This window comes from Tasmannia lanceolata, unplaced genomic scaffold, assembly GCF_043159265.1.
Source record: "Tasmannia lanceolata isolate RefF3 unplaced genomic scaffold, GAP_Taslan_0.1 ptg000004l, whole genome shotgun sequence".
Classification (NCBI taxonomy): Eukaryota; Viridiplantae; Streptophyta; class Magnoliopsida; order Canellales; family Winteraceae; genus Tasmannia; species Tasmannia lanceolata.
The window spans coordinates 12,693-29,325 of NW_027518681.1; the positions used below are offsets into that span (position 1 = coordinate 12,693).

The 16,633-nt window shown below is 35.1% G+C and overlaps 1 protein-coding gene across 3 annotated transcripts; it reads left to right on the forward strand.

The window, feature by feature from the left end:
* Nucleotides 1-1,156: 1,156 nt before the first annotated feature.
* LOC143875978 (uncharacterized) lies at nt 1,157-15,092 on the forward strand. Of its 3 annotated transcripts, XM_077377556.1 has the most exons (10): nt 1,157-1,296; nt 2,334-2,449; nt 2,691-2,817; nt 4,117-4,172; nt 4,553-4,593; nt 5,575-5,634; nt 10,179-10,536; nt 10,997-11,453; nt 11,798-11,853; nt 14,789-15,092. In XM_077377556.1, exons 5-10 carry the CDS (start codon nt 4,574-4,576, stop codon nt 14,828-14,830), a joined length of 993 nt encoding a protein of 330 aa, XP_077233671.1. In that variant the 5' UTR covers nt 1,157-1,296; nt 2,334-2,449; nt 2,691-2,817; nt 4,117-4,172; nt 4,553-4,573; the 3' UTR covers nt 14,831-15,092. The 3 variants fall into 3 exon arrangements, with proteins under 3 accessions (XP_077233671.1, XP_077233670.1, XP_077233672.1); XM_077377555.1 differs by lacking the exon at nt 1,157-1,296 and having other exon boundaries at nt 2,292-2,449; XM_077377557.1 differs by lacking the exons at nt 1,157-1,296; nt 4,553-4,593 and having other exon boundaries at nt 2,292-2,449.
* Nucleotides 15,093-16,633: the final 1,541 nt, after the last annotated feature.

The following is a 16,633-nucleotide window of genomic DNA, read 5'->3' on the forward strand; positions in this document are numbered from 1 at the left end:
TTGTGGCTTTATTGGTTTCTAGATCTTTGTTTTCCTTTTTCTAGAAAGTAACTTCTTTCTAAAGTTTCTTTTGTTGTGGAATTTAGGGTTTTTTTTTTTCAATTCCTCTGCTTTTCCTTTGCTTTTATTTTGTTGTTGCTGTAGTTTTTTGTTAAATTTAGTTTTCCCTTCCCAATTAGAATCTCAATTTTTCAATTTGTTTAGAGAAGGATAATTCTGGTATTGTATTTTTCTCTACAATTAAGAGTTTCCTTATTAAAATTTCCTCATCCAATTGCATTAGTGTTGAATCAGTTATAGCATTCCATGTCATTTTTCAGGAATCAATTTCATTTTTCGGTCAGGCACAAGGTATAATAAAGGTATAATAGACTTTCAAATTTTTTACAAGCCGGAAGATACCTCACATTCTGTTTCGGAGTTGAGTTTTATGACCCTCTATTTACCTCCCATTCAGTTTTGGAGTTTGAGTTTTAATCCATTTGGTTCATGTATGACAGCTATATAAATAGGATACCACCTCACCTATTTGTTTTCTATGGAAATTGTGAATCAGAAATATTGCCTATGAATGCCTAATTGCATGTTAGGTTCTTATTTATCTCTTTGACAGAACCAAGGTATAACAAACTTCTACAAATTGCTCTGTCAATCTTATAGCTGTGTCATTGTTAGTTATGCTAAATGAGATGTACCTATCCTTTTCTTTTAGGTGGTTTTTGTTCATATCACTAGGTCTGCTCTAACCAGGGTTTTCTAATTTTATCTAGGTTTCATTTGGATTTATTCCGTATTCTATATTCTGTTACTGATTTCATCCTTTTTTTTTAGTATTAGGTTTCGCAGGGGTTTAATTTTGTATTTTAATAAATACACCTATAACATGTTTGTTGGCGGTTGAATTTTTACTTTCATTTATTGTGTTATGGAATATGCATTTGTGTTAATTCCTATATTTCTTTTGTTCTTACTATGCCCATCCTCTAATTATCTTTTTTCGTGGCATCATTTTCTTAGCTTCGTATATGAGATCTGTTGAGAAGACAGTTTTCTTTTTTTCTTTGAATCTCATGTAATGATCTTTTTATCCTTGAATTATAATCATATCTTTGGTTACGAAACTTAATTGCTTCCATATCCAACTGCAGGTTTATTCACTTTTCTTGGATTGAGAATCACCATATATATGATGACATGTTAGGGCCATGCCGCTGCAGACAAGACATTGTTAATGATCACTACTTTTCCTGCTTCTCTAGATGGGAAATGGTTTCTTTGGTCTATCTCTTCATCAAGGTTCAGTTTTCTAGCTTCGGTTTACTTTCAGAGTTTGCTTCTTGAATTCTTCAAAACTACAGGTCGGCATGCTCAATATTATGTTTTTACTTTGAATTATGATTATTCCTCATTGGAAAGAAGAGATTTGGTTAATATTTAAAATAAGCATGCTCAATATTGTTCTATTACTTGGAATTATGATGATTCCTATTTTATTAGGAATGAGTACTCTGGGCTTTCTGAGCAAAACTTCTAGCAGTTAATTGGAAAGTATAGGGCCAGTCCATTTGGTTAATATTTAAAACAATCATGCTCAATATTGAATTTCTACTTGGAATTATGATGATTCCTCTTCATTTTTTCTATTTCGTTTGTTCTCTAAATTAAATTGCAAGCACAACAAGGTTTCTATCTAATTAGGAATGAGTACTCTGGGCTTCTTAGGCAAAACTTCTAGCAGTTAATTGGAAAGTATAGGACCAGTCCACAAGAGGTGGGAGTTGTTATGGGACTGAAAAATTAAGTAAAATTCATGCAACAGTTCATCTCGCATGCGATTTCCTTACACTAAATACATACCCAAATCCCATATTCATTATAAAATTTATCATCCAATTTCGGTTACAATGAACCCACATTTGCTTCTCATCATCATCATAGTGTCTTTTTCCTACACCTTAGCAACACGTGCATTTTAGGAGGAATGAATGTTGTCAAGTTGGCATGGCCCTTCCATCGCTTTATGGAGCATAGATTTAATTCATGTTTAAATAGATGTTATATGTCTAAATTGGATATTCTTCAATCATCTAAGAACCAAGCAATGTCAAATATTGCTTTATTTTTTCATTTTACAATATTTTCAATTTTTAGTCGACATGCAATGCTATCAATTATTTAATTTCTCTATTGTCAATAATTTTAACCCTTCTTTTAATTAACCATCATCTTTTTCTTCGTCGCCCGTGCATCGCACGGGGTTTTTTGCTAGTACATCAGATATACTACTTTCTATCTAATACGTCTCTCTTCCCCAATTGTCTCTCTGGCTGAAGGTTGTCGCAGACCCTCTCTCACCGCGCGAAATTCCGTTTCCCACTCGATCTCGATTCTTCTATCCCGAATAGCATTCCACCTACGATTTTAGGCTTGGAAATCCCTCTCAATCGAGGTACGAAAATCCGTGATTCGAGGGTTCAGATCTAAAATTTTACGAAATTTTGGGTTTTGAAAGTCTTTTTTGCTATTTTTTTTGGCATGTGTAGTCTACTGTAGAAAATTCGATCCAGTTGCTTCGGAAATTTATATACTGATTTTGAGGAAAGCCAGAAATTTCTGATTGATAGTTCTAAGGTTCTTGCTCTTTCTTCCTAATATTTTTTTATTGGTTTATTTTTGTGTTGTTTTGTCAGCTTTTAGATTTTGAAACTGAGACCGACGAAGGTACAGTCGGTGATACTAAGAAATAAAGGATTTCAGTTCACTTCAGATGGGACTGGAAGTTTTCTCATTAAAAAAAAAAAGTACTGTAACTTTAAGGTTTGATTCTTATGATTTTACTGTGAACTTACATCTTGCTTCCACACTACAAGTTCGACTATGCCTTATCAAGTGATTTTTAGGTCTCTCACACTATGTGTTGGATCATCTTATTTACTGTTTCTTGCTTTCAAAGTAGAGAGGGCTGGACTACTTATTTGTAAATAATATTATTTTATGTTAATTGCATTTTGTAAATAGAGGCGTTAATGAGGCCACTTTCTAAGCCATTAACTATATCTTTTCTAAAACTGTTCGGGCATTAGTCGGATTAATTTTAGGATTTATTTGGAGGTTATTTTAGGAATGTAGGAAGACCTCACTCTATTGTACACACATTCATTCTTTAATAGGAAATCCATTATGATGCCTTAATTCATATAATCTTTCACATTTTAGTCACCAAGCCATCAATGTAGTGGCGGTGTTCTGGGCAAATACTTGCATCTGCTACCCGCCATTTGTATGATGAAATGCCTGAGTGAGATGAAATGATATGGACGACTATAATTACTGTGTATATAATCTCAGGGGTTCAAATGGTTCGCTTCTTACATGCACTTCATCTAATTTATTGTTTGTTTTGCCTTTGATTTAAGTTTCGATGATGGAATTTTACGAGACTCAATAGTTTTTTGGGAGTTATGTGTATTGTAAAGGGTTGCACTCTCTTCAATGTTGGTTTAGCATGTGTTGTCTTCTCATTTATATTCTAATAGCTGTACATTTACAAATAATCCATCCTAATTTTACACATGTCCAAATGTTATTTCTCCCTTCTCTTTGCAGAAGGTTTTGGGTTTTCAGTTTCTTTTATAATTTTAAAGATTTTTTTTATTCCATGGTGCTCTGTTGCTTGAAAGTCAGTTTGGTTGTTGGAATACTTTTTTGTTCGTTTGAATTATTTCCTTTTGTGTAATATCCGTTTCCCCCTTGGTTTGGTTGGAATTTTTGGTAGTTAGTCGCATTTGTACTTGGAATTTGGTAATCATTTGGTTTACTCTCTGTTTTAGCGAAGAAATTTTGCTTTTATGCGTTACTCTCTTCTCCATTTTGGGGGCTGATATGGTTTCCTAGAGTAACTGATTGAGGGGAGACTGGCACAAGATATTATTTTTTTTAAAAATAATACTTGCTCACCAGTCACACTTGGGTAGGCTTTATAATACCAGTTGAGCTTCTCTTTACCATTGGCATAACATTTTTTATTGTCCATGATCATTTTATTGATTGGATGGTGATAAAATCTTATTGTGCAATTTTTAATCTTAATTTTGTTTATTCGGAGGTGAATTGCAGCTTAGGAGGATAGATCTGTTTTGCAGAGATAGTGTGGGCTTCATGGACAAATAATTGTAAGTTGAATGCGGTTCTTTTCTGTGCATGGGTTCACTTTCAATCTATATGATTTCCTATTTTATGGACTACTAAGATTATATATCGCGTACTTCCATCTTTTTTAATGATTACACCTGATTTTGGATTTGTCGGTATTGTTTTCTATATACTACTTGCATTTTTTTCAAAAATTTACTAGCTTTATCCTTTGTACCAATATTTGTTTTACCTATTGGACTGATAACTGATTTACCTCTCAATGACTGGGTAGACTGGTTGTGTTTTAGAACCAATTGTTTCAATTTAAGTAAGCTTTGTGTCTATTAAATATTGATATTCGCAAGGATTTTGGAAAGCCTTCCTTTGGCTATTGGATTGATTTTCCTTTCAATGGCAGGGTAGTTTGGTTAGATTTTGGATGCAATTGTTTCAACTTGGGTAAGCTCCAACTATTAGATTCTTATATTTGCCTGCATTTTGAGAAATCTTACTTTGTGAATTGGACTGTGTTGATCCATCTTTAGTGGCCAACTATCAGCCAAAAACTTGGACTGTCAATTGCTTTCTTTATATTGGGGGAGAAAAATATCTGTCTTATGTTCTTCCCCAACTTTAAAGGCCAAGTTGGGAATTAATCTTTGGGCTTAGGTTTGATTCTAAATATCTTCCAAATGAACTACAAGTGCCAATATCTGCCAAATGAACTACAAGTGCCAATGAAGTAAATTGTGATGAAGTTGGACATCTTCAGCTCCCACGATATACTATGATTTCCTAATTTCTAGATCTACATGGTGAAGGCTTTTTTTAACTTAATTTTTATTCGTAAGTAACTTCCAATGCAGAAAAGCTCCTACTATGTCTACTGAAATAATAACTTCTACAGACCGGCACAACAAATATTGGTGTATGCTGTTAAGAATGAGTTGAAGATGCAACATTAGCTTGGATTGATGGTCAAGTCATCACACATAAAAATAAAAACATAAATTGAGTTGACATGTCACTCATTTCAAATGTTTAATTTTGACACTTTGCTCGTTGCTCCAATTCTTCCCATTTGTCCATTGTCTCTAAAAAATCTATATTTTCTTCAAATTACTCAAATACTTCGAATACAAGTTGAATCCATTATTTTATATATTTGAACGAATGAGTAATTTGTGTTGTTCACTTTGTACATCTTCATATTGCTATGGCAATTCAAGCCATTATTCTGCTACAGTTTTCATCCTTTCCTACAAATGTAGCACTATTTATTATTTATTATCCTCTCTCTGATATCATGTCGTCGTAGTGTCTTACAAAAGTACCATGCTATTCAAGACACTTGGCATGTACATTACTTTGGTATCTAGAACTGGATTTTCCTTGCTCTGGCATACTAATGTTTATGGGAATGTGACTTGATTTTTGTAGGGAAACCGTTTCACTACTTGCAGGATGCACAATGCTTCATACTGGCAACAACAATACTAAGTAATTTCACATCACATCCGAATCGTTCTTAAAATTTGCAATTTCCGGAAAACTGTATATGATTTTAAGACTGATGTATTCGAATTCTTGCTCACAGTGCATAATTGAATCAATAATTACTCATATTTTGATTTTCGGGCTGCTGTATTGAAATTTCTATTCGTAGTGCTTAATTGAATATGGGATTATATATTTTTTGATTATGAATGAGGATATGTGAATAATATGACATGCCCCATTCTCTCTCTCTGTCTCGCTCTCTCTCTTCATATATGCTTTCTTCATTAGTACTTGAGCTTTGCAAGATAGGGTTGTTGCAAGTTTTTACATGAGGTATATGATTCTTTTTCTCTTATTTTCGTTTCCAACTTTTCTTTTCAGTTTTTTTGGGTCTATATGTATTCTTTGTCGCCCCGTGCATCGCACGGGTTTCTTACTAATCCTATATATATATATATATATATATATATATATAAAGCGGAATCCTACAAGCTGTGGTGGTGCCACGTGTCAGCCCCTCCTATACACGCTCCTCTATCGACAGAATTGAAATTTTAAGAAGCCTCTTGATCACGTTTTGCCAAATCTCTCAAACGTGGAGATGTTACCCTTTTATTTGTATCCCTGATTTATTTCCACACGTTTTCTCCTATTTCATCAAACACCCCTCTTTCAGCCTCTATAGGATCTTGGTGAATTTGAACCATCATCCTCTTAGGAAGTAAAACCTCAAGTGCTCTTCTGAATTTGAACTAAAAGACCCACAACAATTGAAATATGACAATAATATAAGAGGAGAAGATTGTTCTACACATGTTTTCATTTCTGATAGAAAATAGTAAGGAATGACCCGTGGACAACGTACATAGATTGAAAAAGAAATTGGAGGACATAGGCAACAACATACAACGTCATCCAATGAATGACACACACATATTTGTCATAGTTAGGGTGGAACTCATCTTCATATGAGAAGCAAAAGATGCTCATTGTTACACGAAATTGAGTTGAGTCTGTAGTTAAACTTGGAACTTCTTGTTTATTCGAATTGCATTAGGGACAATTTGATCATGAGATCCATTCTTACCTTCCAAGTGTAACAATTGCCTCAATTTCATATTTGTTGCGAAGTCTTTGGATTTAAGTTGAGGACTGAATCTGGGAGCCTCAATTTCATATTTGTTGCTAAGTCTTTGGATTTAAGTTGAGGACTGAATCTGTAGTGGCTTCAAAGCACACCAATTCTAGAGTTCCTACTGCTGTGATTAAGAGTTGCTTTTGCTGACCACTCTACATTTGATTGGTATCAGAGCATACCAAATCAAAGAGTATAACTGTATAAGTTTAGAAGCTTCAATGATTTCTGCTGCTGATGTTTAGAATCCACTTGGTTTTCACTTCTGCTCCACATCATATTTGGTATCAAAGCCAGGTTGTTGTATAAATTTCATTTTATGTGGTCCTGCGTGCTTAAGGTAACAATTCAGAGCAAGGTTTGTGTACGAGCTGCCATTGAGAGTGTTCTCATTGGATGTTGTATGGTGTTGCCCCAATCTGTTTACTGTTTCCACTAGTTTTTTTTTACTATTTTTTGTTATTTATTTTTGAGTTTATTTATTTGGATACCACACTTTCAAATTAGGCACACAAGAGGGTATTCTATAGGTGTCTATTTAGTTTAATTTTATTCTATTTAAATTACGACCTAATATTATTCATGTGTTTGCTTCTTTGTTACTTGTTATATAGAAAAGTGATGAAAAAGAGGGGTAATTGTAACCGAGTTTTTATATGGTGGCCGACTGTGAAAATCACAAGGGCAGAGTGTCAAAACTTTGCCCCTTGATTTTTGATCCAAGTGGAAAGTCAAAAAAGGGGCTTTGATCTGGATAAAAAATCAAAGGGCAGAGTGTCTGCCCTTGTGATTTTCACAGTCGGCCACTATATAAATTCTCATTGTAACCTATTGTTCTTTTATTTCAATAAAAGATTTACCTTTTACCATAACTAGTAAAAGGCTACAGTCCTTATTTTTTCATAAAAGTTTCTTTTACTTATATTTCTAAAATTTTTGTTCTTTCTAATAAATCTTCTAACTACATACATCCAAATATAGGAGGGAAAGTTTCTCGAAAACTCTGTTCTGTTGGAGAAATTACTTTAGAATGGAACAATTATGACATTTCATGTCTGTTTGGTGTTGTACGATTAAAAAGACCAAAATGCCTTATTCTCATTCTTCTTTGTTTTTCTATTTTTTAATCTCCACCACCATGGCTGACTATTGCTGCAACTTGAAGGAGGAAGAAGAAGCAGAGGAAGAAGAAAACAGAAAGAATCGATGTCGGAAAAAATAGAAGATGCTAGAAAAATGGAAAAGAAGAGGGAGAAGGAAAAAAAGAAGAATCGACACTCGAAAGAATGGATCGGAAAAAATGAAAAAGGGGAAGAAGGGAATGTTGGGGTTGTATTGGTGGAAGGAATTGGGGTCGACTCGGTGAGATATAGGATTGACTCAGAATTTTTTAAAGTCAGCTCGGTGAAATTTAGAGCTGACTCTGTGAGAGTGTTTGGTTGACTCAGTGACGCCACATTTCACGAAGTCGACCGCAATTCTCACCGACACGGCCCCAATTTCCCCTTCCTCTCTCTTAAAATTTTTTTTTTCTTCTGGAGTCCTCTACTTTTTCCATCGTTGACTCTTTTGTTTCCTTCTTCACGCTATTTTATTCATCTAATTTGTCCACTTTTTCATCCTCTCCTTCTTTCTCTTCTTTTTCTTCTTCTTCCACCTCTTTCGAGTTGCAGCGGTGGTCGTCGGTGGTGGTGGATATTAAAAAACAGGAACAATTAAAAAAGAACAAGGCATTATAGGCTTTCTCACAGTACGCGAAATCGAATAAAACACCATTGACGTGTCATTTCAGAAAAGATAACACAATTTTCGACGAACTTTCCTATTATAGGAAAGGTTCTTTTTTTGACATACAACTCTATTTCAATTAAAAATAATCATTTTTTATTTTAGGCACTCCTCAAATATCTTTTTTTTCTTGCATTTTCTTTTATAGCTGGACAAAAAATGGACTCCTATCCTACTTCTAAAAAAATAACAGTAGGCTCTTCTCTCAAGAGGATCTTTCATTTCTCTCTTCCCCTCAAAATCCAAGAGGGGATGGGGTGGGGATATCCCCCCCCCCTCCCCCTCTCTCTCTCTCTCTCTCTCTCTCTCTCTCTCTCTCTCTCTCTCTCTCTCTGTGTGTGTGTCTCTCTCTCCCCCCCCCCCCCCACCCTCGCCTCCTATTGGTCAAAAGGTTACAGGAGAACTCTCTTAAAAAAAGTCATTTCTTTCTCTGCACACACTTTTTACTATAATGTAGACTTTCTACAATAGTTTTTTTCACCGTACAAGCCATTAGCACACAAATACAAACTAGAATTTATACTTTTTTCCAAAGCATTTTATTTAATCTCGATCTTATATATTGGGGCGATGCGCGCGTCAAATCTTCGGTATTCATATTGATTTTCACACAGGGCTTCTACGGAATACCAACTTCTCAATCCATCCACGACAGATCCACCATCAATGACTGGACCCACGAATCGCAAGCATCGTGAAGATTTAATCCTCTTCTTTTATTATTCTATTATTTATTTATTAGATCCATACATAAACAGATTGCGCATAAGCTATTCTTAAATTTTATTTATTTAAATAATTTTTTCTTTTGGTTATTGTCTTATGCAATTTATAGTAACCGATCATATGCATACTTTATCATTTATAAATTTCCAGATCAAATTTGATTGATATAGATTTCTTTGAAGTTATTAATTATAATCTTTGCTTGCAATATATCATTTTGTTGATAAAATTACATATCTAAAGCTTTCTATACAAATTTTAGGCTAAAACTTTTACATATTCACTTCGACATGTTAAACTAGTCATGAGTCATGACTCATTAGAAATCCAATTTCACTGTTATATTTAAATTCGAAATTTTGATGTCCTCTCTTCCTACTACATTCAAAATTTCAAACCTTTTATTTATTTTTAATCTTGTTTTCTTTGGTGTATGAGATCAAGGGATAAATAAATACATTAAAAAAAGATCTTCTAAAGAGCATGTATAATTGAACTCTGTGTAAAGAAAAGATGGTAGAGAGATGGTGTGTCTAGTAGCAAAATATGAGAGAAATGACTTGTTTCTAAGAGAATTATATGATGAAAGGTCTTAGGAATACGTACTCAGCATCCCATCCTTCATATTTGATCCTACAGCGGCTCACTTTTTGACGGGCTGCTGTTGGATCAAATGACAAGGATGGTACCTTTATCGTACCGTCTTTACGTGTTCATATGGCCTTTCAGCATATAATTTCCTTCTAAAAGGGGAGGGAGAAAGATATTTTGGTACAGGCAGATTTTAGCTATAATATAAAATTTTGTTTCTTTTTATATTTAAGTATTTCAAATTTAGATGTTTACAACATCTTCTGTAGAAGAAGATAAAGAGATTAATTTCATACTCGCGCAGGGGTCGGGCTGTCTCAAATGTAAGCAAAAGTGTGAGTGTTCTTGATCTTTCTCGCAAGGAAAAAACTACTAAACCACCCAGACGCCTCTCAATTCCTGCCAAGTCTTCTGTCAGCCCACTACCGAGATCGGTTAGCAACATTACTCCAATATCAGAAATTAGGACAAAGAAATCAACTCGCAGCCAGGGAAATTGTGACACACCTGCCTCTGATGCGTCAAAGTCGACAAACAGGCGGAAATTCAGTGTTCTCTCATCTTTCTCTTATTGGATATCACAGATTAAGATATCTGAATCTGCTGCTAAGCATTCAATTTCGCTTGGGTTTTTCAAGCTTGCCTTAGAGTCTGGATGTGAGGTATCTAGGCCTGTATATTCTTTAGTTTTACAATGACACACTGCTTGTATTCTATGTCACAAATATCTCCAATATTTTCAAATTATCATGTGTTTATTGCGACATTTTGATAAAACGACAATTCCGAAATAATCCCTAGATTTTAAAAATATTGCTGTGTTTTTCATTTTTATCATAAAATATAGCAATAATATCATGATATTATCCTGACATTTTTACGATATTTTTATATTATATATTTTTCTTAAATTTTATCTATTTATATATTTTTAAATAACTTTATTTTTATTGTTTTTTCCTTATATAAACCTGGAAGAAATAAAAGAAATTTAATATATTCCGAGATTTTCCCTTGCCTAGAAATTCCCGAGAACAATATTTGTGACATTGGCCTTTTATTCATGTCTTTTCTTTCCCACATAATTCTCATTTGCTAATGCGTTGTGGCTTGAATTCACAGCCTTTTCAGCCATTGCGTGATGAGCTGAAATCATATGTACTTCGACATAACCTTCTAGAACTTGGAGAACCCACAAAGGAATTGCTGAGAAGCTACAATATTTCAGAAGATTTAGAGCAGGTACAGGTCTCCGAGACATGTTCTCTGGTCCTTGAGTCATCTGATGAAGATGGTCATTCGACTTCTACTGCAAGAGCTGGCAATTTGAAACCAAAATCATTGAACTCCGAAAATATTAGAGCTTCTGTCGTTGGAGAAGCGATTAAGAACGAGGGTGTTCAGAAAAGGACTGCAGTCAAGAACAGGGCACCAGTTAACAAAAGCTCTTCAAATTTCACCTCTGTTGTTGATAATAGGAATAATTTGCAAAAGAAATCTCAGAGGCCAACTAGGCAGGATACCAACAGAGACAAGGGGAAGGTCAAGAATTCAGAGACTAAGTTTGCTAGTGAAAAAGGTAAGAAAAAAAACATCTCAATCTTTTTTCTTTTTTTTTGAGGAATGGTGAGCTTTCTTGCCTCATGACCTTTTTCTCGTGGGATAACTGCAAGGCATTCATTTTTGGTTGTTGTGGCAGTTGACCTCATGGTTACTACTCAATGCTTTGTGGATAAACCCATGCTGAATGTATAATGTCAACCTTTGTGGCCTACAAATGGAAATTATTAATTTTAGGGGAAATTCTTAATGAACCAACCATTTTGATAGGGTCACAAATGGGAGTAGGTAAAAGGGGTCCAAGTGTCAATAGCAGTGCTTTTCAGTTGTTCTTGCTCATCTTATCCTTTTGTTATGTTACAGATTCAGGCAATCCTACGCCCAACGATGAAACACAGCAAGATGACAAGGAAAACTTGGTATGATATTTTCTTCAATAAAATGAATTTCAATTGACTGTTTTGCTAGAAATATGGGGCTGCCGTTACTTTTTTTTTGTCAGGTGTATAATACACGTGACACACTTAGACATTTGCTCCACTCATTTGGCGTGCCACCATTACCTCTAGTCTCACCATTGTTGGATGATCCTGACCTGGATAAAAGGATATGACTGTAGGATAAAAGACATGATTTTAACATAAAATGAGGAAATAATGTTAATAATCAAGCTGAAGACTTGATCACCTTGGGACTGGAGGCAATGTTCTAGACTAGCTGGGCGCACCAGATTGATGAGGATGAACACCATTGGTTGTGCAATTTTTTACAGTTGGAAACCTGCATTACCAAAAAATAATATGGGCACATCTATTCGTATCACTATTAATTTCTACATTGGCGCCTTATCTGAATTTGAAAGGTCTTTTCTTAACTTTTTCCTGCCATATCTGAATTGAAAAGGTCTTTTATTATCTTTTTCCTACCATATCTGAAGAATTGAAAAGGTCTTTTCTTAACTAGTTAACTTCTTCCTGTTACTGAATTTACATTGGCACCATATCTGAATTGTTCATTTGAAAACTCTATTGCGATGTGTCATATTCAAATGCTAGAAAATGAGAAATTAACTACGGGTTCATATTCAAAGTGGACAAAAATCTTCTGACTAGACGGTTAAGATTGTTCATCTAATGAGGGTTTCAGGCTACTGCAAATTCATGGTTCGCCTTGCTAGATTATATCTTATGTGTCTAGTAGTTGGTTACATTAATTGAGTTGTGGTACATTTATTGCTTCAAGGGATTTGCTAGTGACTATCCCGGATGGCATTTCACGGCTGGCTAGTAGTTGGCTACATTGCTTGGGTTGTAGTACATATATTGCTTCAAGGGATTTGCTAGCGACTATTCCGGATGGCATTTCGCTGATGGCTGTTGCATGTGAGAGAAGCCACACAGGCTCACTTTTCATCAGATTTTGTTTTATTAATTTTATTCATCTGAGGTGGCTGCTCTCAAATGCAATAGCTAGCCATGAAATGCCTTTCTGCGATGGTCCCTAGCAATCCCCATGTTTCAATATATGGTGTTACCTGTTACCTTGATAGAAATGGTTTGGCTGTAGTGGTCTTTCTGTGGTTGACTTTGTTCAACTTGTTCAGCAGCAAATATGGTTCCCAGGGTTGAACCTCTTGCTCAATTGGGAGGTCTTCCAATCTTACAAAGCTTTAGTCTTCATTATTTCAGCACTCTCATATCAATACTCTCATATCAATATATGGTGTTCCCTGTAACCTTGATAGAACCTTGATAGAACAGGTTTCATCAGAGCTGTTTCATTTTGAGGGATTTGGTTCAATCTGTTAAGCAGCAATGATTGTTTGTGGCCTTGAACCTGTTCAATTAGAAGGTCCACATATCTTACAACTTTTTATTGTTTTAGTCCTCTCGTATCAACAATTTATTTTGTTCAATTTTAATCTGAGGAAAGGTATCTGGTGTTACAACCATAGTTTCAAAACGCCTCAGCATCATTGTCAACTCCCTTTTACGCTGGACGAGTTCCTGTCCGAATCTGCATTTTCACCCTTCAAAGTAAATACGTTCTCCTTTGACTCCATAATTATAACTTTTTCATCTGAGTACTCAATCACTAGGATTTGATTTGGCTTCTTTTTGAAACAGAGATTAAAACCTTATTTTAATGATTTTGTTGTTTTTGCCTCTAATCCGAAACAATTGATTCAAGTATTCAACTACACTTGATTTGTATTCGTTATTGTGATGATCCAGGGATCTAAAGTGACCTTAGAATATGATTTTAGTCAAGATCTGTACTGTTGATTGTACTGACTCGAAGCTCAATATTCCCCTGGTAGCTGATTTTAATTATTTAATTGAGTTCCTTGACCAATCGAAAGCTGATTGTTGGTTGACTTCTTAGTAGTATTCCATTTGTGGTTCTTGAAATACCTCTAATCCGATACATGTTTTTAACTCAGCTATTAAGGGGCTGTAATCCTGTTCGTTTGAAGGTTTCCTTTTTCCTTCAATATCGACGCCTGCTAATTTCTGACATTCCCTCATCCTAAACATGAAAGGATGTTTTTGGGGGTCTAGCCCAACTGTGATGTTACTCACAAGAGGAAGGGATTAGAAACACCCTTAACTGAATTAAAAATAGAAATGGCAACACTGGATACTCCGTTAATCTTATTTATCAGTTTCACACCCCTTATATACCCCTTGAGAGGACCACGATTATCCAAATAAGAAATTGTTGATTACATCTCCTATTGTTATTATTATAAGTAGTTATATGGTAATTACACAGTTAATGAATGTGCAAAATGTTATTTCATGATCCAAGGCAATCAGGTGTTATGCCCCAATACAGTTTGGCCATGCCCAAAAATCTTTTTCATCGCTATGTTTATTGAGATTTTTTTTGACTTCTAAATTGGTCTCTGGCCTTTTTAATTTTTTAACCATCTTTTTAAAGCATTTGCTTCTCGTTTTGTTTTCTATCTGTTTGAAGGTCACTAAGAACATGTGATGTATATGCTATTCTGGTTTTATTTTCTATCTGTTTGAAGTACACAAATCAGTAGGTTAGTTCTGTATGATCATTTGATCTGAGGCACTTTTGGGTCATGGCCCAACGATAGCAGCCTTCAACAGGTAAAATGGTTTAGATTATAAATAAGTCCCTCACACTTGTGTACACTTGCCTGCTTATATGTTTTGCCCCAAAAATACCCACCGATTTGTCATCTAAATGCTCTGTTCATCTTTTGCAAATTTCTTTATCATAGTATTAGTATTTGCAAGTAAACATGTGCATTTTGCCTTGAGTTAGATTATTTTCAATTAGTGTTATTCTCATTCGATTTTTTACCTTTTTTTAATGCAGGGAGCTTCACAGCTTGAAGAGATCAGCTTGACAGTAGAATAATTGACAGTCAAAACGAAACATATATTAAAATTCTACAAATGTATTCATGTGCTTTTGTGTGCTTGTTTGAAGGGTTTAAGCAGAAGACAAAGAACAAGTGTTTGTGTTTTAGTAGTGAACAGTGATAGTTGCTGTGTCTTGCATTGTTTTATTCTTGTGGTGATTGCCAGCACTATATTGATATAATTTAATTTTTTGTGTTGTATACATTTGAAACATAAATTATGGGTTTTTTGTTATAAAGGTTGCATGGTTTCTATGAGTGACTGCTTTTTTCTGATTAGGAGATCATCTGCCATTTATTTTGATTTTGTTACTTCTCTTTAATAGATTTTTGGTAAATTTTGAACTGTACCAGCTAGGGCTGAAACAGGGTCGGGTTGGGTCGGGTTTTTCAAAACCCTAGCCCAACCCTGGATCCCATTATCTCGGCCCTGTCAGAAAAACCTCAACCCATAGCCCGCCTTACAGGGCTCGACGTAGCCCTGGCCCGCCCTGATTGGGCCGGGCTGGCCCTGATTGACCCTAGTGCAAATACTTGTTAAGAATGCCAAAAATAAAGCAACTACATATCATATAGAACAAAATGATCAGTAAACAGAGAAAAGGAACAAAATAAGACAGTATGAATTCAACAACATTATGGGCAGCAGAGACAATCAATTAATAATAATAATCTAAAGAAACATCAATTCAAGATAATAGAAAACATTAGCAAACGAAACATGGACAAATGGTTCAATTCTATAATAGAAAACTTAGGGTCAGGTCGAACTGACCCAAGGTATTAACCGTAAACCCGACCCGACCCTGACTCAGGGCCAAGAAAATGAACCCTGACTCGCCCTCAGGGTTGGAAAATGCAGCCCAGACCTTGTTCGGGCTGAGGGTGCGTCAGGGCTGACAGGGCCAAACTTGCACCCCTAGTACCAGCTATTCACAAAATATAAAATAAATAGTGAAGTGCCATTATCAAAATTTAACGTGCAGATATTAAGTCCCTCTAGTTATGGCTCTCAGTTTTGAATCAATGCATTGAGAATCATACAGTCCAAATTGCATTAGGGAGGATGGAAGAGAATGCTGGATATTTGGAGGTGGTAGACAAAGGACATGGGGTGGAGGTGGTAGACAAAGGACACGGGGACAAAACTAAAAACAGGTGAATGAAACAAATAAGACAAGCTAAATCAATCAAACAAAGAGAGTTGAAATACGACAGGCATATAAAAATGTATAAAATGGAAACCAAAAGTACTTAATGTCTACCCAGCCTAGCTGTTTGACAGGCAATGCATGGGTCTTCCCACTTTATTCACTCAATGAATGTACAAAAAGTCGATGATGACGGAGGGGGTTGCTCCTGTGTCTAGTCTCTCTTTTTATAAACTTACTATAAAATTTTCTATTTATTATCTATATATAATAGGGAAAATTTTGAGAAATTTTTTAGCTGGCCATTGATAAGCTCCAGGTTATTTAAAACCTTATAGATGCATGTCCTTTTAGTAACTAAATATCATATCTATGTTATATATCTGGATACTATATATGATGGGGAACTTGGGTGGCTATTGACAAGCCCCATGCTATTTTTTTGAATGGTAGAAAAGTTTATTAAAGAGGAAATAATGGGATAATCCGTGTCTCAAGGGTCAATACAGGACAGAAAAGAAGTATACAAATACAGACACAAGTACTACTAGTGGGCCGTTAAGGAGGGAGAAAATCAAACAACTCTAAGCCTTCCTTAGACACTCTTGCTCTAGCTAGCTTATTATTGGCTTCGCCATTTGCCAATCT

Coding starts and splice junctions, on each gene's coding strand:
- LOC143875978 (XM_077377556.1), top strand. CDS start 4,574: ATGCAATTGTTTCAACTTGG. Junction 5,635..10,178: donor ACTGGCAACAACAATACTAA/GTAATTTCACAT, acceptor ATACTCGCGCAG/GGGTCGGGCTGTCTCAAATG. Junction 11,854..14,788: donor AAGATGACAAGGAAAACTTG/GTATGATATTTT, acceptor TTTTTAATGCAG/GGAGCTTCACAGCTTGAAGA.